The 26708-nt window shown below is 49.0% G+C and overlaps 1 protein-coding gene across 2 annotated transcripts; it reads right to left on the bottom strand.

Moving 5' to 3' along the window:
* Positions 1–13991: 13991 nt before the first annotated feature.
* Positions 13992–26708, bottom strand: EREG (epiregulin). 2 transcript variants are annotated; one of them, XM_066318252.1, is made up of 6 exons: positions 26582–26708; positions 26241–26342; positions 16401–16484; positions 16131–16254; positions 15438–15584; positions 13992–14394 (listed from the first exon to the last, which is right to left on the bottom strand). In XM_066318252.1, the coding sequence occupies exons 2-6, from the start codon at positions 26242–26244 to the stop codon at positions 14334–14336; spliced, it is 420 nt and encodes a 139-aa protein (XP_066174349.1). In that variant the 5' UTR covers positions 26245–26342; positions 26582–26708; the 3' UTR covers positions 13992–14333. The 2 variants fall into 2 exon arrangements, with proteins under 2 accessions (XP_066174349.1, XP_066174347.1); XM_066318250.1 differs by lacking the exons at positions 26241–26342; positions 26582–26708 and adding an exon at positions 21788–21881.

Here is a 26708-nt window from a genome sequence, read left to right as displayed (position 1 = left end):
GGGGGGGACGGGCCGCGGAGCGGCGTCAGCAGGGCGGAGCAGAGCGGGGCGGGACCGTAAAGTTACGGAATGACGGAGTCCGGGAATGGCAGAAACACGGAATCTTGCAATAGTTTTTTTTTTGTTTTGTTTTGTTGCAAGGGACATTGAATACCACCTCGTTCCACCCCTTGCCGTGGGCAAGAACACCTTCTGCTAGATCAGGTTGCTCCAAGCCCCGTCCAGCCGGGCTTTGAACGCCTCTAGGGATCGGGCACCCGCAGCTTCCCTGGGCAACCGGGATCCAGCGCGGGTCACGGCGTCGGGGCCGCGCCGGGTTATTGCGGGCACACCTGTCTGTCGGCTAGCTCCGTGGTCCTCGCTCTCTCCGCAGCTTCTGGAGGAGTATTTTCCTGCGATAAACCCAGCCATCAACCGCGCTTTGCCTCGGTGGTGGCGTGTCCCTGAGCGGCGCAGGAGTGACGGCTGAGTACGCGGTGGCATCCACGGGGCAGGGACAAATGTGCTTCCTCGGGGGCACTGCTGCTGGCAGCTGCGCCGGCAGAACGGCCCGGAGGGCACCTCCCCGGGGCCACCTCTCCGAGCTGTGGTGTAAAGAAGCGGGAAGCAGACCTGCTGAAGAATCCCAGAATCGCCAAGGCTGGAAGAGACACGTAAGACCACCAAGTCCAACCATCAACCCAGCACTGTCACTGTAACCCCTAAACCACTAAACCACATCGCCCAGTGCCAGATCCAGATGCTCCTTGAACACTTCCAGGGATGGTGAGTCGACCACCGCCCTGGGCAACCTATTCCAGTGCCTGAGCACCCAAAGAGTGGAAATATTTTTCTGGTATCTAATCTGAGTCTGCCTTGTCTCATTTTAAGGCCATTTCCTCTAGTACTCTCACTGCAGGCACAGCAGAAGCAACTGGGTGCTCCACATCACTACAACCTCCTTTCAGGTAGTTGTAGAGGGAACTGCTGCTTTGAGGGGAGAAAAACTGGGACAGCATGTTCTAAAGTGCTGGTCTAGCATGGGAACCCAGTGAGGCCCAAGGAGTCAAGGATGAAGGTCCTGGTTACCGCCCTGCTCCAGTCCTATGGCACAGAGGGGTGGGAGGGCAGCGGGTGGCAATGGAAAGAAGGATCTGGACCTTTTAATTGGGAGAGTACAGAATATTACTCACAGCTCAGGAAGCTGACTGAGCCTTTGCTCGAGGTGGCAGGGATCCAAGTCGCTCAGTCATTGAACCTTCTCCCTTCTTCCACAGGCATACACAATTTGTGGCTCCTGGTGCCTTTGCCAGGTCATGCCAATCCCGAGAGGCAATGCCCGAGGTCTGGAAAAGTAGATGCTGAATCAGTCACTCAGCTGATACAGACAGCTCCAGCAAACCTTCTACAGCCCTTTTGTGCATGGTGCAATTGAAACCGTCTAAAATAGCTGGCGTGAGCTGACAGCTTTACTTCTGGGGTTCTTGTTGTGTTTCCCCTTTGTTGTCTGTCCTCAGAGGTACAGCAGAGAAAAGGCAAATCCTGCTTATCACTGCAGCCCCACATCAGAGAGCTCTGCAGGCTGTCAACAAGCAGCTCCTGTGCTATTTGGGGGCTAATCACGGCCTTCACAGGACTCTTCCTTTCCCCCTTGGACTGGGGTTCCCTTCCCACAAGACCTTTGTAAGTCTCAGTGCCTGGAGTTCATAGAGATCATTTGGACATGATGGGAGTTTCTCCAAAGGCAAAGACTTTGGGGTTTGGGGTCTCTTCTGCTGAAACATGGAGTTGGTGATTTGAGAATGGCCAAAGCAAGGTTTGTCAGCCAGGAATCTTCCCTCTCTTCCTCCATCCTGTTGTGCTCAAGGCTGGCTTCCTCAGCCAGGCACCACAGCTTCCCCCGTAAATGTTCTTTTCTTCAGCTGTTAAAACAAAGTATTTCTCCCTTTTTTTTTTTTTTTTAAATCAGAGATTCACTGGAAACATTTTAATTTTTTTAAGTCCAATCCAAGAAATATACTGAGCACTGAACATTCCAGTCCCATTTGCTGCACTTGGCAAACTGCTGAGCAATTGGAAGAGGCTTAGCAGGAGAAAAGTTGGATTTCCCAAGTGCAATTGCCCATGTTACCTGTACTGTTTAGAGACCAAACATGGCATATCCAGCAGGTGACTCACCATGTTCCCTTCTCCAGTCTTCAGCTGATGGCTCCATCTCACTGACTGCCAGCAGAGAGGAATTTGGCTTGCCATGCTTTGAATTTGTCATTTCATCAAATTCCTCCTGCTACTCCTGTGACCTTGAAGAAGGAGGGGCACCCTGACATCAACCAGCACAACTCCTCAGAGTCCAGAAAGTGCAGCAAGATGGTGATGAGTACCCAGTTACGGATGGAGAGGTGTTCCCCCTGTTCTGGTGGGATATCAGGGGAGCTCTTCCCAAAGGGCAGCCTCCTGGCAAAGCCCAGCTTGGCTGTTTCTCGGAGAGAACACCCTTCAGAGGCCACATGTATCATGACATTCTGGGTGGCATGTGCCATAATCCCCAGCTCTTATCTGTGCTGTGAGGGAAAAGGCACTAATCTTGGCCGTTAGCCTCTTCCAGGGCTGGAAGGATATTTGGATTCTGTCCCCAGGATGAACTTCCAGAGGATATCCCCAGGCGTGGTGCAAGGAGGAGAAGCCTTGAGAGGGGCTGCAAGGCTCACTCCCCTGGGCTGCCGTGCTGCAGCAGAGCCTGCGGGCGAGTTTGCTGGAGCTGCACGGGCAGACCTCACCTTTGGGAGGGCGCTGGTTCCCTGTGAATGCAGAGTGCCACCTACTGAGCCACCGCTCAGTTTTCTGGCAGGACACCCAGGCTGATATTGCTGCTCAGAGCCCTGCTTTGTCTATTACGTGAGGTTGGTCCCAGGGAATAGGGAGCTGCCCCAAAGGTTGGCAAGCCCAAATGGGTGCAGCTTACAGATGAGCAGGGAACCTGTGCAGGGGGCTGCATGCTCAGCCACAGGTCTTGGCACCTGCCCTGAGCCAGCACTGGTTTTCCATAGGCTAGCTGTGAAGTGAGACGAGATGGGCTCAGGAGCCTGGCTAGTCCTCCCTGGCTTTCAACCATCATTTTGAAAACCTTCAGCACAGACTGGGCTCAGAGAGCACCTGGCAGCACCCAGACATTGGTGATATCTCTTTGCTCCTCTGATCCCTGTCCTTGTTTGTGGAGTAGGGGGTGGCCAGGACACAGCCAGCACTTCCCAGCTGTGCCATGATGATCGGGGGCATGGACTTGTGGAGGAGCATGCTGACAGCTGCCAGGCCTTGGCGGAATGCACTTGGACATCATTTCTTCCAGGAGATTCTGAGTGCCTACTGGGATCTTATTCACTCTCTTTACTTTTGATAAAATCCTTGAGAAAGGCGTGAAGGGAAAGGAAGTATCTGAATTACCATGCCATTAATTTTCTTCACTGACATCAAATGTTTATTTTGCAAGGGCGGGCACAGCTGACCTGGTGTTTGAACATGAGTTATCCTTTCTCATCCTTCCAGCTGAGAACAGGTGGAAAAGGGTAATGACTCAAACCGAATGGTGTCTGTCTGGGCAGCTCACCAGACTTTCACTTCACTTGTGAGCTGCAGACACCACTATCTGCTGCTATCAGCAGCTCCCTCACAGGCAGGGAGGGAGCTTTGAAGTGAGGTATGTGTGACTCCAGTTCCTGCTGATGTAAATCAAGATTACTGTAATAAAGAGCATGCAAGTGCATAGCCAGGGTGTTGGGGAGGAAGGAAGGGAAAGGCCTGGATACTGCCTTTATGGATATTGGTAGAGTTTGTTGGCCTCTGGGACATGCAGGTGTTGAGAAGGCTGTGCTTCCCTGCCGGGAAAGCTCTCAGCAAAGAATCATTTTCCTAAGATGGTGACATTCTCCTTGTGCTCTGCTCCTTTCCTGGAGACTTAACTGAAGCAGAGATTGCATGAGCAGAACTCATCCAGAAAGGACAAGGAATTTATGCACTGTTCCCCCAGGAAAGTCTGCCCAGTGCCCAGTGCTCTGTGTTTTCCATCACTCTGCATTTGAGCATGCCTTTTTGGAGCATGTCTAAGGAGAAAAAACAAAACGAACAGAATCTGCTGGCCCTGTGATGATAAGATTTTGTGGAATTTTCTGTCACTTGTATCAATACAAATGAAAAAACAGTCCCTTCTGAAAATCTAAAGGATACCTCCTCAGACACATCAACTCCAGGGACCCAGAGCAGCCCTGTTTAATCTGATGAAACATGCAGCAGTGCTAACGAGTGTGGGTTACAGTGGGGTTTTACAGCAGTGGGGTTTTACACTTGCATTCCACAGGCTTTCCTGAATGGCAGGCATTGGGAACACAGTCTGATCATTTGCAAAATGGCCTGTTCCATGTTGTGGCTCTAGCTGCTTCCTCTCACTGGCACTAGGCAGAGTTCAGCAGGACATGTCTGGCTTGCTTTTGATTCAGGGATGGGGTAACGTGCTGCAAGCCTGCTCAGGACAGGCACCTGCTAGGAAGATTTTTGGGAAGTTGCCTGCTGCTAGCACACTGTCCCAGGTTTCAGCTGCTCTGTTTTTCACACAGCATGCACTGAACAGCTCTCCTTTGACCAAACGCATCCTCCAGCACTCACCCACTCATTTTTGTGCAATGGCTCAACCTGCAAATGCTCAGGGGCACATCCTGACCCCAGCAGTAATTTTAAGGGCCTTGAAGCCAGGACATGGGTGAAGCAATACTGGATTTACACTAGAATGGGGAGATGTCCCTCAGCTAATAATCTTCTTCTCTAAAATACCACATTCTGCTATGCTGCACTGAAAATTGCTGCCCTTTCTTCAATTTCCCTGAGGCAATTCACAGGCACTTCTCCTAGGACTCTCTGAAGAGGGCAGGCTCATGGCTATCTCCATGTGCACCCCAAGCCAGGCTCCCCAGTGGTACCCCAGTGCAAACCCACCCTGCTGACACCACTGGGCAGAAGAGGGAAGATACTTTAGATAGGAATCTTTAAGGAAACAAAGGCTCAGCTGTTGTAGCCAGTGCCTGACTCTCATTTACCTGGCAGCATTACTGTAGCCCTTTACCTTCAGAATGATAGTGCTTCATCTGCAGTGCACATTATTTTACATATTCAGCTTACCACACCATTGTTAGATGAGCAAAAAAATCTGATCATCTCTCTAATGTATCCAGTGTTGCAGCCCAGAATAGTGCCTGGCAGAGGAGAGCACCCAGCTCATCACCTCCCCAAGGTGTATGGAGCCACTGGATCATTCTGCAAGGGCTCAAAAAGTCCTCATTCTAAAGAGAAGAGAAAACAATGTTAAAATGTGAAGCGTGCTCAAGCTTCACAAAGCAGAAGCTGTGTGTTCGTTGAGTTTGGAGATCTCCCAGCTCAATCCCAGGATGCACTGACTGGGAGACTGGATGTGGTTATGTGAACAGTGTGGCTGCTGGAAAAATGATGCCTATATTTGGAAAAATAGAGGTGTTTTTACCCTAGTGTCTTAGCGACTGAGCTAAAAAAAGAGCCAGAACAGAAATCTTCAAATTAAAAACCTCCCCAGACCAAAATGCCAGTGTCTGGTGGTACAGATGGAATAGCAGTAATCTGGGTTTACCTTTAAGGGTATTGGCCATGGAAGTCTGGCTGACCTAAAGCATGTTGGTGCTGATGGAAACTGCAGTCAGGATTCTGACTGAGTTTGTTATATGCCCTTCCTCACCTTGGGGGCTGGGGTATGAAGTCACCTGGGAGATGTCTATCACAGCTCATTTGACAGCACAGACCCTGTGAGCAAATTATACAGTACTGCCTGTTTTGGGGGAATGCAGCCTCACATAAGGACTGGGGCCATGTGACAAAGACTGTGATGTTTCCCCACTATCTTGCACATTATTTCCAATTGTGTTCAGAGCAGCAGAGAAATAAAGGACACGTGAGGACTGTTTGGGAATTTTCTCCTGAAAGTGCAGGTTAAGTCTTAGCTTTTTTGCTTTGAGATCTTCACAGTGCCTTCCCGTCAATGCATTAGGTGGTGAATTTTCTTTACCTGTTTGAAGTCATTTGGTATATGGAGAAAGACTGAATCACAGGAGAAGCCTACAGCAATTAGCAACTTCTTTCCTCTCACCTTTGCCATAGCTAAGTTTTTTCCCTAGCACAAAGCCCAGGCAAGACTTCCTACGCACAACGATGATTACGTAGATCACTCTGGATTTTGATGTTTTTCACAGGCCATGAGTAAGCAAAGAAGCTCAGGAGAACACTCCATTTCACAGGCATGTTAGTTATGCACCCTTGGAAATCCCATTGTTTGCTGGTGGTGCCTGCCTTTGTCTACTGCTGCTGTGCCCTCGTGACTCTGACTGCCTTGAACTGCGCTGGAGTGCCAGCAAAGAGGCATGAAATTTGGCAAACTAGAAAGGTGCTGCTGGAACCAGTCAGTCCTGGAAGCCGGAGCATTCATGTCAGCGTGCTGAAGCCGGGGCCAGTGAGAGCTTTGTAAGCTGCTTCCATCCATCAGCAGAACCTGAGCAGGTAGAGCACCTGGTGTTCCCCCTTCGCCGTGTGTCACCTGGTGCCCCCCTCCCTGTGTGTCACGTGTTCCAGCAGCGTAGGACCAGCGTGTTCCCAGGACAGCGCTGCTGAGACATCACTCGAATAAGGGCTCGTTTGCATAAGGATTGCACACTCGTGCTGCGAAGGAGGTTTCCTAGGTACAGGCTCATTTCCTCCTATAGGTAGGTTTGCCTTCATGTAGGAAAAACTTTATTCTTGAAGGCCTTGGACAGGACCCAGTTTACATTGCCATGCCACGATGCCATCCTGGCATGTTTGGGTCCGCCCAAGCCTGGCTGCAGGGAGGCACATTCCACCCCTCAGGAGCAAAGCCCAGTCTCCATTTCGAGGTGCGTTCAGATAGCCCACTCTCAAAGCTGTGCTTTTGCTGACAAGAGGTCTCACCACCCCTAAAATGTGTCTCTCAACATCACCACTGTACCAGTGTCTGCACGGCCCCCCTCCTTATAGGCTTCACCCAGGATACTTCAGCAGGAACAGAGGTCTGCTTCAACAGGGAGGGAGAAACCTGGAAGTGGCAAGTGCAGGGCTGAGAGCTCAAGTTGCTTGGGACTAACATGTTTCTGTGGAAAAAGAGGAAGAAAATTCAATGGTTTTTGACTACAGTTAAATTACTTTAGGATTTAAAGACATTATATCTTAATATGCATGAAATAGGCCACTAAACATTGCAGCCAAATAGCCATTTTTCCCTTCCATTAGCAGAGTGGTGGCAAATAAAATAAAAAATGCTTAAAAGGAGCTGAGCTGAAAAGAATGCATAAGACTGTATGAGAATTTGGAACTGTTCCTACAGTGACAATATAAGAATCACATTTCAAGTATCCTGACCCCTGTGAATGCCAAATTCTTCATTTCATTAACAGGTGTTAAGCACTAGACATGAAGCCACAGAGGAAGTAAACACTTTGTTTTGGAAGAAACTGAGAGGAGTAGAGCTGAGGCTGCTCGGGGCCCTCTTGGCCTGCAACAAGTGGCCTTGTGCTCAACCTTAAAATACCTCCACAAAAGGGATTTTCACGCTGGCTCTGTCCCAGCCTCACTCCTGAACACAGGGTCTGTATCCTCCCAGCTTGTGCCACAGGGACAGAGCCACCATGCCCCTAGCCCTGGGGATAGTTTCTTTCATCCCTACAGCCCTTTCCCAAAGCCCAGTCCTGGCTCTCTGAGGTTTTTCAGCCCAACTGGATTGTGTCTGTCAGCTGTAGCTGTCGGGGGCCACATACCCACCTCGCTGTTGCTGTTCTTTGTGGCACTGCCAGACTGGCCGGCCCCCACCTGGTCATCCCAGACCTTTGGTGGGGCAGGTGGGGCACAAAGGCAGCCTCTCCCCAGCCCCTGAACTCTGCTGCTGGAAATGGTGACTCCACACTGTACCACTTGCAGAAACCTGCAAAGGAGACGGACACGTAAAGCATCACTCCCGCAGCAGAGAGGGGAGGCCACAGGACAGCCTTCTCTGACACAGGGTCTGAGACCCATGCCAGGAAAGACACATCTCCTTGCCACTCACTGCCAGATCACTGCCTTGGCAATCCGAGATCCTGGGTGTCCATCGGTGGGCTCTGCATCAGGGCTGAAGTCACTGCCAAAACCCTGGGAGGGCATGGTGACTCCTGCATTCTCAGACCATGAACCTGAGCAGCTCGTTTGGAAGGTGATGAATTTGCAGGAGGGGCGACTGTGGGGTGAAAAAAATCTGTCACAGAGCTTGGCATAGCTTCCAGCCTCTGCCAAAGGCAGGCTGAGCTCAGGGTTCCTGCAGAAGTGAGGGATGAGGCTGGTAAATACTCTTGGTGGCTGGACAGCTCTGACAGCTGATGCTCACCTTTTGATTTCCAAAGAAAGGAGAACTTAGCCATAAATATCAGGAAGCTGAGTCTTGCATTAGTGATTAATCACTCCAAGGACAGGTGAGAACCTTCCAGAGAAACTCTGCATATAAGATCGGGACTGACCAAGGCCATGCATCTGCCCCTTTGGGAAGTCGAGTTTTCCAACTTCCATTTCTAATCCCAAACAGGGAATTATGCTAAAAATATTATTATTTTTTCCATGTTGGGGGTGGTGGTGTTCCAAATTTTGCATTAAGAAAATGCTGAGAGCCATAACTTCCACCTTTTTTGGATGCACACAAAAATATCAGTATTCCTGAGATCAGAATGTTCTGTCTTTTTTAGGATGAGCATAAAACACTGCTTTTCTACAGGATATCTCCCAGCTATCTCCCCATGGCCTGCCATAAACCAGGCAGGGAGGCTGTGCTCCCACCCTCCTCCGTCCCGATGCCCGAGCCCCACGCCTGCCAGCACAGGATAATGCTCCCGCCGAGACCTGGTGATCTGGTACTGTAATCTTCCAGGTGGCCGCTAGATGGGAACGAAAGCAGCGCTAGGAACGTCACGGGACGCCGAGCCTGTCAGGAATACCAGCTGATGGAGAGGGTTTTTTTTTTTATCGTCTGTTTGACAGGAATTCATTGGAAGAAGACAACCTGGGTGAGTTGGAAAAAAACAACAAGCTTTGACTAGTGATGAAGCAGCTCAGCTCAGTTGTCACAGCAGGAAGGAAATCTAAATAAATAGGTGAATGTGCTGGGAGAAGAAACAATCCTGTGTGATTAGCAGTCTGATTTATGATATTTGCCCTTCCCCCATTAAAAGATCCCCTCCTCCTGGTAAGCATTGACAGGGATTGAGTGAGCTGACCCCGAGTGAGCTCCATGTGTTTGGTAGGTCGCAGGGGCTCTGATTTTGTGAAGTACTGAGTCCTGTTTCCTCCAGACATCACTTCGGTATCCTTTTTGCTGTCAAAACCCTCTTTCTCTCATTCTCTCTCACCAAACTCTATTCTCTGATTTTCTGTCCCGTTATTACAATTCCTCAGTCGGGTTTCCCTCATCCCCTCTCAGCAGTGACCTGAAGGCTTATTCCCCTGTTGTTGTGTGTATCCAGATGGGTATCCACTCCCACCAGCCAGTTTTCTCTCCTAAAATTAAGCTCCATTTCCCTACCTGTACCACACAAATGACAGCAGCTCTGGGAGAGGCAGCTGAACTGATTTCTCTTCCTCTTCACATGGTTTTTCCAACTTCCTCAGCTTCCTATTATAATGAAGGGCATCAATAACTAGCCAACAGACCAGACCAGAAAGAGCCACTGTCACAGGACCATTGGGAACAAATGTCCATGGACAAACGGCGGTTCAAAATTGCGGGTGATGCCTGTTCACTACTGTATCTCACCTAGCTTCCAACTGGATTTTCCTATCAAGAGGCTGATGCCCTCTGCTGACTGGGTCAGAAGGATCAGACTAGCATCCATCAGGGTAGGGCACAGATATTTCTCAATATTTTTTGATCAGTTTTCTTAATCTTCAAGTTTGCTGGGAAATCTTTTAATCATATAGAATGGGATTATATCATGGGAGTGTTGGGGTAATTTAGGTTTGGCACTGGCTTTATTAAAATAATGATGTCTATTTGTGCAAGACTAAAGTTCTGTATTTACTGACGAAACACCTTCCATCTATCCTTCCTTATGCCCTTCCTTTCTTCCATCTGTTCATTGGTCCATCCACTCATGCTTTCTTCAGCATAGACACAAAGGATGACTGCTTCTGACCCGGGTCAGATATGCAATGAGTACATGACCCGTGAGTCTTTCCAGCCCACTTAAGCTCCTCTCTCCTCCCTGAGCTCCATCCCTGCCCTTCTCACGAGCAGCCCTGGGACAAGGTGCCAGATGCGCTGTGCAATCCCAGGCTTGCCTCAGCAGGGACAAGGAGCAGTTGTCCAGATGTCCTCCGCCTCTGTGATGTAACCGGGACAGTCACCGAGGCTTCCTGAGCTCCGTGGCTGACGCACGCCGAGGAAACCCGCTGAGGGGAACATGTGAATCCTAGAGCGCTGAGATTGCCCAAGACGGGAGGCACGCAAAGGCAGCAGGCCAACAGAGACAGGAGGGTCAGCTCTGGAGCTGACTGCACGGCCATGGCAGCTGCCTGGTGGGCTGCAGCTGCAAAGTGGGCTACAGGGGGCTTGCTTTTAAACACTCTGCCAGCCAGAGGCACTGTGCAAATGGCAGTTCCAGCTTTGGCACCTAGGCACGGCACAGACACTGAAAATGTTTGTTCCTCAAAAAGTAATGAGGTGGTGGGTGGCTTAAGTTGCTGTGAGGACTCATACTCTGATCTCTTTGCAGTTCTGAGGTTGGTGGCTGATTTTGGAAAGGTATTTCTTCTAATGCCCTCTTAAAACAAGTGAGCCATGTAGTGACCAAAGGAAGCAACACCAGTCATGTCTGCACAAAGCCAGAGCATTTTGGAGGGTTTACAGTGAGCCTTCACACGAGCACAATCCTTCCACAGGACACCAGGAAGGGAGTTGCTGCTGTTGCTTTGTAGGTCAGACAGCCCCAGGCCTGAAAACAAGCATCAGCTGGCCTGTGCCTGAATCTCAAGAGGCTGGAATGAGTGTCAGATAAAATAGACAGACCTGTGGGCAAGAATCCCAGGCCAGGGTTACCAAGAGGGCAAATCTGGGATGACACAGGTTTGAAAAGGATAGGGAGATGTCAAACTGAACACCCCTGCAGCTGTGGCTGCTCAGTCCTCCAGAGACCTGCCAGCACAAGTGTCCTAGGCAGAAACCCTGCACAGTGGCCCTGAGGACAGGTAGATGGCCACCTGTCACCTACCCATATGATGACCAGGTCATCAGGTGGGTTTCCCCAGTGCCAGCCTCTAGTCCCTGTAACCCCCCACCCCTTCTGCTGTGAGGCAGCTTGTCATGGGCAGAGAAAAACTGCCCTGGCAGGAGCCTGTAACACTCATGCAGCAGGCAAAGCCATTGTGTCAGGAAGGCTTTGGCAGGGCCACCTGGGAGACACACCACAGGTGCTCTCACCGCAGGAAAGAGGCAGCCAAAGGTGACTCTGACAGTGGGTGGTGCAGGTGAGGAAGATCTGCAGCAGAGGGACAGAGGTGGTGCCAGCAGAAACCATGGAAAGAATGAGGGAGGTTCATTTTCAGAGACAAATTATTTGGGGTGTGTCCCCAGGACCTGGCTGTGTGGTTGCTGGACTGGCAATCTACGTCCAGCCAGCACAAGCTGTTGAGGTGGCAGGCTGGTATGTGGCCCTAAGCTCTGCAGTTTCTCAATCATGTGCAGGAGTGAGAAAAACACAGGTGCTAGAAGGGCTGCTGTGGGCTGGGACTCAGATGAGCAACAGGATAGGTGGAGAAAGCCCAAGTTAGATAAGGATAGTCAGCTAAAATTTAAGACAGATAAAAAACTCCAAACAGATGCTGCACAGGCCTTACAGTGGACTATTCCTGTTAGATGTGTCTGACCCAAAGTGTTAAGGCATGATAAACCCCAGGCTGCTGCTGTTACTGCCGTTGTAACCTTCTGCAAGAGCAGCAAGAGGCATGTGGGTTTGAGTGCTGCAGCTGAAAGATGCAGCTCCAGGGGCTGCTCAGGTCTTTTAGGATTCTCCTGCCAAGTTTAGCAGAGGAGCAAAAAGGTCAGTGTTTGGAGGCCAGGCCTCTGGGCTGAGTCTCTTCAGGAGCCCAGGAAAAGTTTCTGGAGGATAAACAGGGAGGGGCCAGAGTAGTTCACAGACAGGCAGGGAAGCGTGAGGGGGGAGAAAAGATGTGTCACCACATATCCTAACTGGGTCACAGCAAGAGCGGAAAGAAGCTCCAATAATCAATTTTTGATGTATCTTCCCACTGGGAAAGGCTGTGTAACAAAGAGGCTGTGGCTGGAATTGCCATTAGCTGCTACCAGTTACCCAGCAGAACAGGTTCCTGTGTCACAACTGGATTACATGAGAAGGAGAGAGGAAGTGAAAAGCTGAAGAGTAGCTAATAAGGGCCCTGTGACACAGAGCTAACCCAGTTAACTGGGCCAACAATCCTCTTCTAGTTCAGTGCTGAAGGGAGACACGAGGGTCCAGGCAGAGCAGGGAAAACTTTGCACCAACTAAACTCATCTGAAACATTGAATGACCTGGACTGAGGGCTGGGCGAAGACAGCCCCATAGTACTGCCAACAGTGAGCACTTAGGTCACTTCAGAAGGTGGAAGAAAGAAGCCACAGGCTGCCTGCACAGACCCAGCATGGTGAGCATAATCCCTACAGGATAACCCACTGTTGCACAAGCCAGGGGATCACCGGTCTCACACCCATGAACACCCACAACACAGCCCAACGCAACCTGCCTGGATGGCTGGCAATGACCAGGAATGACATAAAGGTTGGGCTTTTTCTCACATCTTCTGAAAGTGTGAGAAGGGATGGGATTAGCTGGGATGATTTCAGGTGCTGCAAGAATCCTTCCTGTTCACAGGGTGCCAACATCTGGGGTTCAGCTAAACTCAGCAGGCTATTTTATCGTTATTTTAGACCAGCAAGATATTTATGGCCAAACTCAAAAAATTTTCTGGCCCTGCTTCAAGGTGTGCAATGGATGCTGTGGCAGAAACTCCATGGTGCTGGTTCCAAAGCTGTAGCTATACTCACACCCTGAGCTGCCACGTGTGTGTTCAGCTGCAGAGACTCATCTGCTTGTGCTGCTGCCTCCCTGCTGAAATCCAAAATACAGCCAGCACAACCTTCCTGAGGGTATGGATGAGCCAAGATCCGTGCTGCTGTCATGCAGTACATGTTGGATATACTGCACTAGGAGCTGTCCTCTGGGACTTCCTCCAGTTGTGCCAGTTAAAACTATCCATTGGAACTAAGGTGCATTGATACACTTTATTAATAATACTGTGGTTTGTCTCTCCAAGAATAACTGCTGAGGCTTCAAAGACACTGCTCAGTCAAGCCACACTGTGTTTCACTCTAAGATCATGAAGTCCAAGCATTAATCCAGCACTCCCAAACCCACCAATAACCCATCTGCCCAAGTGCCACTTCTACATGTCTGTTAAACCTCTCCAGGGATGGGGCCTCCACCACTGCCCTGGGCAGCCTCTGCCAGGGCTGAAGAAATTTTCTTCACTCCAAAATCCAATCTAAACCTCCCCAGGCACAGCTTGAGGCTATTTTCCTTTGTCCTGTCCCTGTTCCCTGGGAGCAGATTCCCTGACCCACCCCGGCTGCCCATTCCTGTCAGGGAGCTGTGGAGAGGCAGAAATCCACCTCTGGAGCCTCCTTTTCTCCCTGCTGAGCTCCCCTAGTTGTCTCAGCTGCTCCTCATCAGATGTGTGCTCCAGACCCCTTCCCACCTCCCTTCTCTGGATATGCTCCAGGCTCTCAGTGTCTTTCCTTTCATGAGGATTTGTGGATAAAGATGTGAAACAGGACTGGACCCAGTACCAAGGGAACATCCCCAGTGGCAGGCTGCCAGCTGGTGGTAGGTCCATTCACCACCACTCACTGGAATCAGCAGACATTTTGACTTTGTCTAGAACTTTTATTTCAAGGAATACAATTGCTTTGAGTATATTCACAAGAATAAATATAAAATTCTTCTCTCCAGAGCAAGAAGATGAGTTTTTATAAAAATATATCTCTATCTCAAAGAACCACTCAGGTGGGATTCTCTTTAGGAAATATCACTTAATAAAAAAATAGAACACTGATAATAAAATGCTTGACCTATGCTTATTGAATCACCAAACAATTGAAATTTTAAAAAGGTTATAAATATTGTAAATATTATTAATAAAAATAACATTTAAATAGATGGGTAGCCACTGATATGACAGAACACCACAGGAAGCCACAGTTTCTCCTATAGGGCACCAACTTCCTTGTATTCACTGGCATTTGTTTGTCTCCTCTTGTTTCGGTACCTGGAGTAGAAGAGAGAAATATGAGTTCTGGAAAGCCAGTTGCTTTTGGGAATTGATGGGGAAGGGAGGAAGGGAGGAAGGGAGGAAGGGAGGAAGGGAGGAAGGGAGGAAGGGAGGGAGGAAGGAAGGAAGGAAGGAAGGAAGGAAGGAAGGAAGGAAGGAAGGAAGGAAGGAAGGAAGGAAGGAAGGAAGGAAGGAAGGAAGGAAGGAAGGAAGGAAGGAAGGAAGGAAGGAAGGAAGGAAGGAAGGAAGGAAGGAAGGAAGGAAGGAAGGAAGGAAGGAAGGAAGGAAAAAAAAGCTGTATGAGCTTCTCATGTTTTAAATCTCTAGCAGCTAGTCTCTCTCTGTGCTCATTTCCAGATCTGACATCACTTGAATGCAGCCTCCTTTCTCGACTCTTCACTGAAAATTCCACATCTGCATTAAAGTCTTCCTGCTGGTACTACGTTTGTCTTTGAGAAATCCTGCTGGTTACCATCTAGCTGCCGACCAGGTCTGGGAAGCTGAGCTCTCTCTCTCTGGAGTTGTTCCACCTCCTCAGCTCTCTCTGACAAATGCTTATTATTAGTTTTTAGGCTGGAGAACGATTCCTGCTGCTTTGGATCTGTTCATGGAGAATAGTACTGTCCCCCCATGGTAAAGCTGAGAAGGCAGTGCTCATGATACCGCACTCACCAGATCAACAAACCAGCAAGTAGAAATCCAGCTACTCTCCAGTCCCTGATGCGTGAGGCAATGGCATTACCAATGAAAGAACTAGAGTTTTCCTATTCCCTGTCTGCTCTCTCCTTGATCTCAACCCACCCTCTAAGACAGACATGAAGCAACCTATAGAGCCCCAGTACCATGGTGGACAGGCACTCCCAGTGCTGCTGGCTGGCCTGCAGTCTGGGCCATGGCATGCTGCCACCACAGTGCCTGTCCTGAATGCCTCAAGTGCAGGTGAGCAGGCCTGTGTTTCAAACTGTCCAGTGAGTGAGGTGTTCCAGGCTACCTGAGGGTGCTCAGAGGATCCCTGACACCTCCAGGAACACGAGCCTCACCTTCTGCAGATGTAGTAGCCGGCAAGAGAGAGGGCAGCGAGGAAGAGCAGGACCACGATGACAGTCAGCGCCACATACTCCTTGCTGAGGGGCTGCCGGACCAGCTCCGAGTGCACGCACCGCACTCCAGAGAAGCCCACATCACACCTGAGAGTGAGAGAGGCACTGTCAGAGACGTGGCCACGGGGTAACACCTCAGCAGCTCACAGAGCATCCCATGCTGCTGGCCTGCTGTTTCCTCAGGGACAAGACACTAAAACTGATGTAGCTCAAGCCCATGGGGTCCTAGAGAGAGATGCAAATTGTTCAGGCAAATGAGCAATACCCTTAAAAATTACTAAAAGGTCTTTATTTCGTAGGTTGAATCAAAGGAGAGACCTTGGTGCTGTGCCTGAGTTCTGGATCTCATACTACAAGGAAGCACATCAGAATGAATGTCCTAAGTCTAAGCTAGGTTGGTCACTAATTTCAGGTGTCTGAGACTCACAGAGATGACTGGAGGCAGCACATGTGCTTAACACTTCCATAAATGCAGCTGAGCATTACAGACACGGTGCTCCTCTTCACTTTCTTGTGAGCATTTAATACTTGGCTGGATTGGTGTTTCAGCTAAGTGTCAATGGCAGGCAGATCAAAGTTCACCTCAAAGCCCACCTCAGGGAGATGTGGAGGAAGAGCGGGGCCTGTTCATACCTGCAATAGTGCTCATCCAAGTCCACAATGTACACACACTGTCCATGGAAGCAGTAGTCCTTCATTTCAGGCTTGCATCTCGTTATCCCAACTTGGGCCACACGTGGGCTGTTCTCTGTCTGGACTGCAAGGATATTTCATTAGCAGCTCTGGATGCGGGCTGTGTTGCTCAGAGAAAAATTATTCCCAAGGGCACCTCAGTGAGGCTGCCAGCCCAAGGAAGACAGGAACCAAAGTCCTGTTATTTACAAAGAACTGTGCAGTACTTACTGAGCGCTGTTGTGCAGTTCTCCATTTCACCAGGCCCACATAACGGGATCACTGTTGTGCCCAGGACTGCTTGCAATAGGTAACCTGTAAGAGAATAAAAACAATAGTCAAAACTAGATGTATTTTGAGCTCAGTATTTAAGCTGCAGTAGTGATTAATACAAGAAGAACAAAAGTTTCTCATCATAGTAGGAAAGACCCAAAGTTGAAAGCTGAAAAAATATAGGTCTGAGTGATGTGCTGCCTACATTATACATGGCAGCCCAAAGAAACATCTCTGAAATACAAATTTATAATGCAGAATAAAGATTCAACAGAAACCTGGTGTCTGTGACCACTTCTCGCCAACACTGAGTGAAACTGGGCAGGAACAGGCTTGGAGAGATTATGGGGAGAGGCAGGAATTAGGCCATTTGATGATTATGTTAGGTTTCTGACTGGTCAGGCAAGGCACCTGTGCAAGGGAAATAGCCAGGCTTCCACAATTAGGCATGACAATCCAGCATTCATCACAGGAGGAGTCCTTTTGCTGATCAAAATCAAGATATCCTTGACTCACTGCAGCCCACAGGAAGAGAATTTCCTAGGAATCTGCAAGTCAGTGCAGCTGGTGACTCAGCACACCAGGTCAGTGCTGAGCCAGGCTCAGCACCCCCACCACTGGCTTCAGAGACCACTACCTGCTCGAGGCAGGCTTAACACAAAAGTTGCCCTTTACCAGCAAAGAACTTCCTCAGCCTTCTCCTTGATGAAGACAGCTGAAGGGCTGGACAGTTCCTGCACTGACACCCACTTTTTTGGCAGTTCTTTGGTTAAAAGCCTGCTTACGAAGCCACTAACATGAGATACTAAACACTCCTCGTTTGCCCACAGGCTTGGAGAGGTTACTGACCACTTTATGGACCCTGGACCACTGTTACTTAGCAGAACACCAGAAGAAACAGGCACAGCTTTCAGGTATTTCACTAGTTGAAGGAACATTTCCAAACAGGAGTTGAAAGCCAGCACAGGCACCTATAGCTTCATGGCCAGTCCATGAGGAACAGTGAATGTTTGCCCTGGCTGGCCATGAAATCCACCTGGCTAACACTCCTGCTATGGTCACAAATTAACCTGCTCATGAACTGCTTAGTCATCAGCCCCATTCCACGGAAGTCTGTAATTTGTGTCTTTGGGCTGTTTGCCTCTATTAACTTGGCAGGTCATGCATGTCTAATGGAAGGGAGCATGCCTCCATAATTTCCTGATTGTTCTAATTCAACTCCAGTTATTAGAAAGTTTCATTACATCTCAGGGTTAAATCTAGTAGTGGTAATTTATGGATTTCCGGCAGCTCATCTATTTCTGAGTGATTAGTAGGCTTCCTTTATCCTTCATTCCAGCTACACATAAAACCAGCGGGAATATCTAAGAGGGACAGGGCTTCTTCCTGTGTTTGCATTTTTAAAAACATCATTCCTCCTTCTTACCTCCCTCTACACTGCATTCCTTACAAAGCTAATAAACCAGATTCACCAGGCCAGAGCAACAGTAACAGATCCATGATGCCTATACCAGCTGGAGACTCCTGCGCCTGCCGGCGTGACTCAGCAGGGCCTGCCTTTCCCTCCAATGGGACAGGACATGCAAGTTTACTTTCAGGGTGGGATTTTTTTTTTAAGCAGCAGCGTGCTCACTGTAGATTTCCTCAGCAGCAGCAGTTGAACGCTTCTGTGAGGCCAGTCTGAGTTGCTAAAAAAGGAAGTTCAAATGTATAAAAGAAGAGGCCATCAGCTATCAGAGAGTGGCAGCCCAGGGATCTGAGGTCCCAAAAGATGCCGGAAAAAGATTTACCAAGTCAGTTCTCCCCAGGAACTAGGGGGACATTTCAGGATTGCTCCATGGACTAAGCTGCTCCCTTGACAGGGTGGAGCTGTGGCATAGGACAGCAGTGTCCCACTAAGGATACCTCATGTCACAGAAAGAAGTAAGGACAGAAATTAACAAAAGACAAGGCTAAATACGCCTGAGGTATCCCAAATGCCCACTTGTTAAGCAGATGGATTAAGCCAGCTGAGGATCTCATGCAGCTTACACATTTCTGTCACAGTTCGCACACTTCCTTGACCTGGGCATAACCCGAGCAGCTGCTTTTTAAGCTGAAGTTCCCAGTCTGAGACTTAGCAGAACCCGGCTTTTGATTTTGAGAAAACTCCAATGCAGGTCCATGGAAGAGACAGGTCAGATCCTGGCTCCAGAAGGCAGTGTGGCTTTCCAGTTAAAGGGACACAACTCAGACATCTATGAGGGACAAATTAAAAACAACCTCCTCCTTAACACTGCCCAAGGGCTTTCCCAATCCCAGCCATGTGCAGGTGTCTCCTCCACCTGATCGCAGGCACTCAGGGCCGGAAAGGCTGGACTGCAGGCGTGGATATTTGCTGACACCCAGCAGTATCTGCTGCTTTTGGGCAAAGTTCTTCCTGCTCTGCAGTGCTCTGTTTTGCCCTTTCCCCCATGCACATATTTCCCCTCTGACATCACTGGGAGGATAAGGGATCCGCACACAGCAATGGCAAAGGAGAGCCTTTCCCAGGATATTTATCAGATGATGCATACTAAACACAGCACCTGGGAGAGGTTATATTTTTATTCCTTCACTGTTCATTAAGCAAACACAGGGTACAAGATAACAGTAACGAGGTGGTGGATTTTCACGTGTCTTGCAGGAATGAGAGCGTTACCTGTTGTATTCCTACATCACTGCATGAACACATAATCTCATCCAGCTTCACAGGTATTCCTGTAAGATTAACACTGACAGCACTTACCACAACAGGAATAATGCTGCTGCTTACTTGTCCTTCCATGAGGTATGAAAGGAAAACGAGGGCCAATGACCAACTGCCTTTGCTTCCTGCAGCCGCCATCAGAGACGATCTGCAAGGGTTAATCATCAGTTTGCCCACTGTGATCCAGCTGTAGTTTGCAGCGGCAGGATGACTGCTAAGGATAAAGGATGCGAGGTGCACTAAACTGAGGACTGCTCTGTGGAGGATTTACACTAGGGTAACTAGTCAAGTTTCCGAGAGCTCAATCATTATTTGAGTTGGCTTTGTCTGTCGCTGAGATTGCCAGTCTTGTACTAATTCACCTGAATGATGCTACCTCCCATTTGGCTTCTCTGTGGTCTCTCTGCCACAGTAGTAGTACCTACACCCTCTGCATGGGTTGCACTTCCAAAGCAGAGATGCCCAGGTGATACACACCTGAAGGATCTCAGCCCATTTTAACTGCAAAGACAGATCAAAGTGCATCCCTGTCACCTGATTTTGGACATCCAGGGCATGTCTTAACTCTCTAAGGCCTTCTTTGAGTAAACCAAGTAGGGAACATGGAAGTTAGCTGGTCTGTCCTGCTGGCTTTGTGGGCATCCCTACTACCACTGTTTAATTTAAGAACTGGAGACTCACAATTGTGGATGTCCAGGATCAGGTCACAGCAGCTCTAAGGCATCCTGCAATCCCCAGTCTGTCATGGGAAGACTGGTGCTCCAAAACTGCTACAGGCACACACGATCATCTTCAGCATTGTACCAGGACTTACCCTTAGGCAGAGATAATGCAGTTATGTGCACCCAGTCATCCCAGCACTGCTTCCATCCCTCTGGAGACCTACACACCAGTGATCTTACCCACATGCTGCCCCTGTGCCTTGGCCACACTGCTTCCCAGCACTTGCATGGGGGCTGAGGTCCCTATGCCACAAAATCAGAAATCCATTATTACTTCCAGCCAGACACATCAGCTGCTAACACCTTCCCCATTGTCAGATGCAGCGATCTTTATGTTGAGCCAATTTGCTGACAGACGGGAGAATCTGAGACAGGAAAACATAATATCAGTAGTTCCTGGAACTGTCTGGTGAGTCTGGAGGTCCAACACCTGCCTTCCCCTCTGAGTGAGCATTACAGTGAGCACAAGGAGATCAGTGCCAAGGCTCCTGCAGCAACTCCCAGAAAAGGCAGGGCCTGGGCTTGTCCCCATCACACCCACATCCGCATGTGGCTGGCATAGCACCGTGCCCCCTCAGGAGTGAGTGACATCTCTCCTACAACTGCCTTTCTGCTGCACAGTCCCCAAGCCCACAATAGCCAGGATATGAACGTGGCAAGGACTGTCACTTCAGTAAGCCTTCAGCCATTTAGCAAGGAACCTCTTCCAGCCTGGCATAAAACCAGTGACAGTCTTCCCAGAAGCACCAAGCTTTGCTTACACTCCTACCCTGGGAGGGGAAGGCAGTAAAGTGCTCGTAGCACTTGTTATGATGCCACCTAGCCATGACTAATCCATCCCTTACTATTAGATGTTGTGCCTGCCCCGGAAACAAAGAAATTCATATACAGATCCATGAAGACATACCAGTTCCTACAAGTGTCAGTTTTGTGCAAAGCATGGCTGACTCACAGACTACAAGATGTTTAGCCTGCTGTCCTGGCAAGTGAGATGCTGTGCAGCAGCTGATCCATCAACTGTTATGGAAATACCTGGCTAAGATGAAAGACACAAACTCATACTGCAATGGACTTAGAAAGTGAGAAAAACATCTGTCCCAGAAGAGAAGTCTTGGGAACTGAGTTTGTCCATCAGCTACAACCTCGAGCCCAACATCATAAGTGTGAGAATATGCTTTGTCATTAAAGCAAGGTGTGAGGTCTCAGAACTTTGCTGCCCACACAGCTCAAGTTGCCCAACAAGGTCAGCTCTCAGCCGTCGCCACCTGTCACTGCCAGTGCCCCGTGGAGGTGTGTGACAAGGATCAGCTCTTGCATCACAGCACACCCTGGGACTCTTGATGCTCTAAGGATACACGTGTTCACTTGAGACTTTCAGGTAGCTTATGTCATACAATAGAGTAACACACTCCCAGCAAGGAGGTGGAGAAGTGTCAAGCAGAAGGAGGCCACAACCGGTTTGGTTATCATAGGAAAGTCTCTATGCTGCTGAGAGGATTCACCCACTGAGCTCGCCCAGAGCATGGCCTGGGTGAAGGCAGCAGGACCCGGCTACAAACAGGACAGATCAAGGTGAAAGAGAACAGACTGCACTGGAAGCAGAGATGGGGAGAAGGGAAATGTTCACCTTCACTCAGTCGCATGACACACCTAGGCATCGCACAAGCAACAAAATATCCTATAACAACACACCACAGAGCACGGTGTGTGTTCCACTCCTCAGCTCGTACAATTCACCTGTCAGCGCCCGGGACTTCATCGCGGAGAGGCCCATCAGCTTCATCTGAAGGCAACCTGAACTTTATGCTTGGACGCAGATTTCCCAACAGCCAAAGAATGCCCCTGCCCCAGGATGCAGCTCCCTCGCCCGTGGGAACGGGGACCTCGCCGCTTACCAAGAAAGAGCAGCAGGCTGCGGGGCCACAGGCAGCCGGCGTCCATCGCCCTCGGTCCCCAGGGAGCAGAAGCAGGAAGGGAGGAGCAGGAGGCAGGAGCAGCTCCGAGATGTGTAATCGGCCGGCCGGCCGGCCGTACTTATACGATGTGCCCGCGGAGAGGCGGGGCCCGGCGCGGTGACAGCCGGCCCGCCCGGCGAGGGGCAGCGGCGCGCCTCGGCCTCCGCGCTTCCTGCCTCGCCGCCCCCGGCGTTCGGGCCGCCCCTGCTCTGCCCCCGGGCGATGTCCCGGCCGTGGGCACGGTCAGCGCCCTCCCCGGCCCTTCGCTGGGAGCGGGGGGCAGCTCTGCCCCCTCCGGCCGTCGGCTGGTGCCCGGGTAGATTATGTGTCCCTCGTTCCAGTAGCGCTGCAAATACTACCTGAGGCCGTAAAATGACCTAGCCCTCTGAGCCGTCTAGCCCAGGCGCTGATGCCCGGGACTTCCCGGGGCTGTGGATGCCGACGGCACAGCCTTGGGACCGCAGTCTCTGCTTGCGCTCAAAGCATCCGTGCGCTGTGCCCTGCGGACCCTGAGCCAGCTGCCCAGGTAGGCACTGCCGACATACAAGGCACCATCGTGCCATTGCATCGCCATGAGCACCACCTGTGTCTAAACCAAGGTTTGGGAACACCGCAGGGTGGACAGCTGGAAACTTGCTGGCCTCATCTCCCATCTCCTGGCATTTCTGAAGTGACCCTCGGCACACACGTGCAGCTGCCACGGAGCTCTGGAGCTAGGGGCAGAAATGGTTTATGAAGTTACAGCACAGGCACCAGGAATGCCAGCATCTCACCTGGCACCTAGGCTGGCCACAATGGTCTTGAGCTCAGGGGGTGTGTATGCCATGTTCCCTCTCCATCCCTTGGCCTCACCATGCCCCGCTAGCACAGGCAGCTCCTGGAAGCAACACCTCTTTCAGTTATAAGACCTCGCTGAGCAGTTACATCCCACTATTGGATAACTGAGGGATCCCACCCACCAAATCTGTACTGCATGCATTTGCCTAAAATATGATGTGTGATTCATCTCAACAAGCTGCTCAGCAATGATGGTTTACTTCTTTCCCTTTTAAAGGAAAAATCATCTTCCCCTGTCTTATCGCTCTCGGAAAGGCATATTGATACCCAGTTTATTGTGGCACTGATAAGTCTGTCTCACTGTGAAAGGAACCAGAGTATTGACACTAAACTGCACTGTAACAGCTGATGACTCAAAGTGTCCCTAGTTTCTCTGTTTTATAAACAGTTATTGATACAAGAGAGGTAACTATAGAAGATACTGCAGAATACCATACACCACAACTCCGTGTTCAGAATGTAGTTTTAAGTAATAAAGACATTCATTGAGGGGGCTGCAATAGATCTGGTACTAACAAATCCTACTCCTTATTTTTGGAGCGTTTTCTTTGGTCTATAGTGACATGGAGATGCTGAAGTGAAAAAAGGCAGCACGTTGCTACAGAATTGTGTGTCAGCATCACTTGTTAATTACCTAAATGGTATGAGAGTTGGCAAGATTAATGTAATAAAGCTTAGTGTGAAAGTAGCATTTAGAAGGATGCCCTCTACAGGAAGTAGGACATGATATAGCTGGAATCTTTTTCTAAGTCCCCCTTTTCCCCCCCTCTAATTAGTCATGCCATGCAGATAGTGTCTTTTTTGATGCCGCATGACTGTTTTTGTTGCTTCTTTAATTTGTGCTGATCCCCCTTATTAAGGATTTTATTGCTCTTTCAGGGATCATAATGAGTAAAGGAAGGAATTGCAATTATTAGCAACGTGTTTCTGTATGTGGGCTTACAGATGCCTTAAAAAACAGCATCACCGAAGAACTTCCACTTTATAATTAATTTTACCCTTAAATTCCTGCATGATTTATCCTCTGAAAGGCAACATTTAATTACAGCCTTGTACCAGTACCCAGATACCAAATAACGCTGACACAATTGGAGCAATTCATTGGAATTTCCTCTTTCACCTCTGAATATACGGAAAACAAGTATCACAGACACATCTTTGTTTCATCTTTCTGTAATGTGTTTTGTTTCACAGTACCTGATCTCGCATCCGGCATCCCCATGTGCGGCTTTCAGCATCCCCTCCTCCACATGGAGGATGCCTCTTGGGATAAGGCTGGCACACACCTTAAGAGCCAGTTTTCCAAGAGGCCTTGCAGCATCAATGGGGTCATTGTAAGGCAGGCTCATTGCATCCCACAGGTCCTGGTAGGAGCGACAAGTCTGTGCAATGCTGAGAGGCAGCACCGGTTGGGCAACAGAGCATCACGGGTGCATCTCCACTGCTGGCCTCAATTTCAGCTGGGGTGAACAGGCACACCCAGGGCAAGGCACTCATGGATTTGTGCCCCTTGGCACCTGACCAGTGAGTAGCCCCCTGAGTGCTTTGGCATTTCAGGGTTTTTTCTTTACTAAGTGTAATGAGAATGTGAGGAAACACCTTAAGAATTTGCACAAAAGACCTGTTTGCTTTTATTACCTTGCACTGCGTTAATAACCACCTTTAAAGGAAACCTCTCTTTACAAAGTACAGAGGCTCAGCTGAAGTCCTTGCTTCAGCTACATTCAGTCCTTGCAATGTCTCAAGCATTCGTCTCCCCTTCTGTGTCAGAGCAAGCAGATTCACAGCAGTGATTATTGCAAGGGTACAGACTGAGCCATGTCTGTCAGTGTATCCATCACTGATGATGCACATTGCTTTCCATGAACCGCAGGCCCTTTTTGATTTAAAGAGGAAAAAAACACAGCTTAAGCGTATATTTTTCTGTGGTGTCTATTTTCCTCATGGAGACTTGCTGTAGAAGAATACATGTGTTCACAGCAATGAACTGCCCCTTTATCTGTGTGTTTTTACATAACTGAAATCATACATGGCAAATGTCTATACCAACTTACTTTAGCTGCCTTCTGTAGGACTTGCACCCGGTTTTATGCATTGCTGCTGTGGGCATGGATCTGCATTGGTTTCACGTCTTGAAAACAAGACTAATTTGCAAAATCAACATCTTTTCTTGCTACAAAGTATTTTTTAAATGGAAAGAAAATAATTCCTAATCTTGCACTGATGCACTCACCACTTGTGCACACCCGCAAAGTAACAAAAAGCAGTAATTTCATAAATTCTTGGGAAAATCATCCAGAATTTTTCAAACAGCATGAGTGCACATGTCAGTATGTCTTTAAGCAGACTTACATACAGCAAGCTATCCTTGCACAAAATGAGAGATGCTCAAGAAATAGTCTCAGAAGGTAAGACATCAGTTGTAATGCACCTCATTCTTGACAGCATTTTCATTCGAACTACACAAGATTATTAAGTTCCCAAAGGGATATAAAAGGCATGTAGATGTGGTATTGGAGTCACAGTTCAGCAGTGGGCTTTGCAGTCCTGGGGGGGAATGGTTGAACTCAATTATCTCAGAGGGCCTTTCCAACCTAAATGATTCCATGATTTTGTGAAAATCCTAGATGGTACAAATCTTGAGACTCACAGGAACATAAACTCCCTAAGAAGGGAATGTATTTTTAGCTGGAATACGTAGATGCAACTGTCTGGAGGAAATGGAGTAAAGAAAAACTTTGAACCAAATTACTCCATTTAAAGGTCAGTTTCAAATTTGCTGTGAATGTGAGGGATAAATTAAACAACCAGTCTCTCCTATAAACTATGAGAGTTCAAGTTCTGCACCCACGGCTGAAAGTGGCCCATGCCTCTTCCTGTAAACACAGCATGAGGTCAAAGTTACTGGACAACGTAGATGTTTTGCTATTAAAAATAAAGAACAATTCCCCAAATTCACAGATTTCTTTGAAAACTTCTTGGGTCAGCATTAACCAACAACTTAAAAAAAGGAGAAAAAAATCCCAAGCAGCTAATTTTCATCCACCTCAGAATATGGCACTGAAAAGGGAGACAGGTCTCCCAGTTCATGCTTCATTCCTCTCTAAAAGGCAGTTTCTGAAACTTTGTTCTCCTGTCTTGTATGACTTTGCCATTACTCTCCCCTGGGCAAATCCTGAATGGCTCAACACATCTCATGGGCAGCAAGAACTTCTTAATGCTCAACTGGTGATTTCCCTTTCCTAATTACAGCCCAGTGCTCCATGCTGAGTGATTTCTTAGCCTCCAAGGGGTTGAACCCTTTCCCATTTGTGGAGTCTTTCCATGGCTTCTGCCTTTACTTGGTGCTGAACAAACCCATGCCCTTTGCTGAGAGTGCTATCAAGCCAAGCCCCCCCCATATCACTGTCCCTCTTTCTACTAAAAGTTTCTCCTTGCTTCGGCTGAACTGTTTAGAACAACTACATAAAATAGAAGGACAAAGCTGGAAGCAAAAGGGATTTCCCCACAGCATGTAGTAGGCTGCAAGCAAGCTGGGAGAACACTAGCCCCTTACCCATCAGTCATGTGTGCTGTTCTGTCCATCAGCACCTCTTCTGAGTTTATGAAGTCATCTCTTCCACAAAATTTCTTATTCTCCAGGGACAAGGATTAACCGCTGAGAGGCAGAACATATGCACAGATGAAGACTTCTCTGACAAGTCACCATGTGCACACATGGGTGCATCATTTATGTTCCTGATCAGTGAGCAATAGAACTGAAATTTCTACATAGCAGCATGTTTCTGGTGGATACTTATGGCCCACCTGCTCGATGGCTCTGCCCAGAAAGTGACATCCACCTCAGGACAGTGAAATAATAGCGAACCCACTGCAATGGGGACTGGTGTGACTCACCAGCTGCTCTCAAGTTTTTTGCACAGCAGTCCCTCCTGGCTGTGAGCTCTCTGTCTTGACCTTCCATGCCTCTCCTGTACTTCCCATCAGGACAGCTGGTGCCAGCATGGGGAAGACAAGAGGAAGA

Source organism: Sylvia atricapilla, chromosome 4 (assembly GCF_009819655.1).
Source record: "Sylvia atricapilla isolate bSylAtr1 chromosome 4, bSylAtr1.pri, whole genome shotgun sequence".
Lineage (NCBI taxonomy): Eukaryota > Metazoa > Chordata > Aves > Passeriformes > Sylviidae > Sylvia > Sylvia atricapilla.
This window is presented reverse-complemented; position numbering and strand designations above follow the sequence as displayed.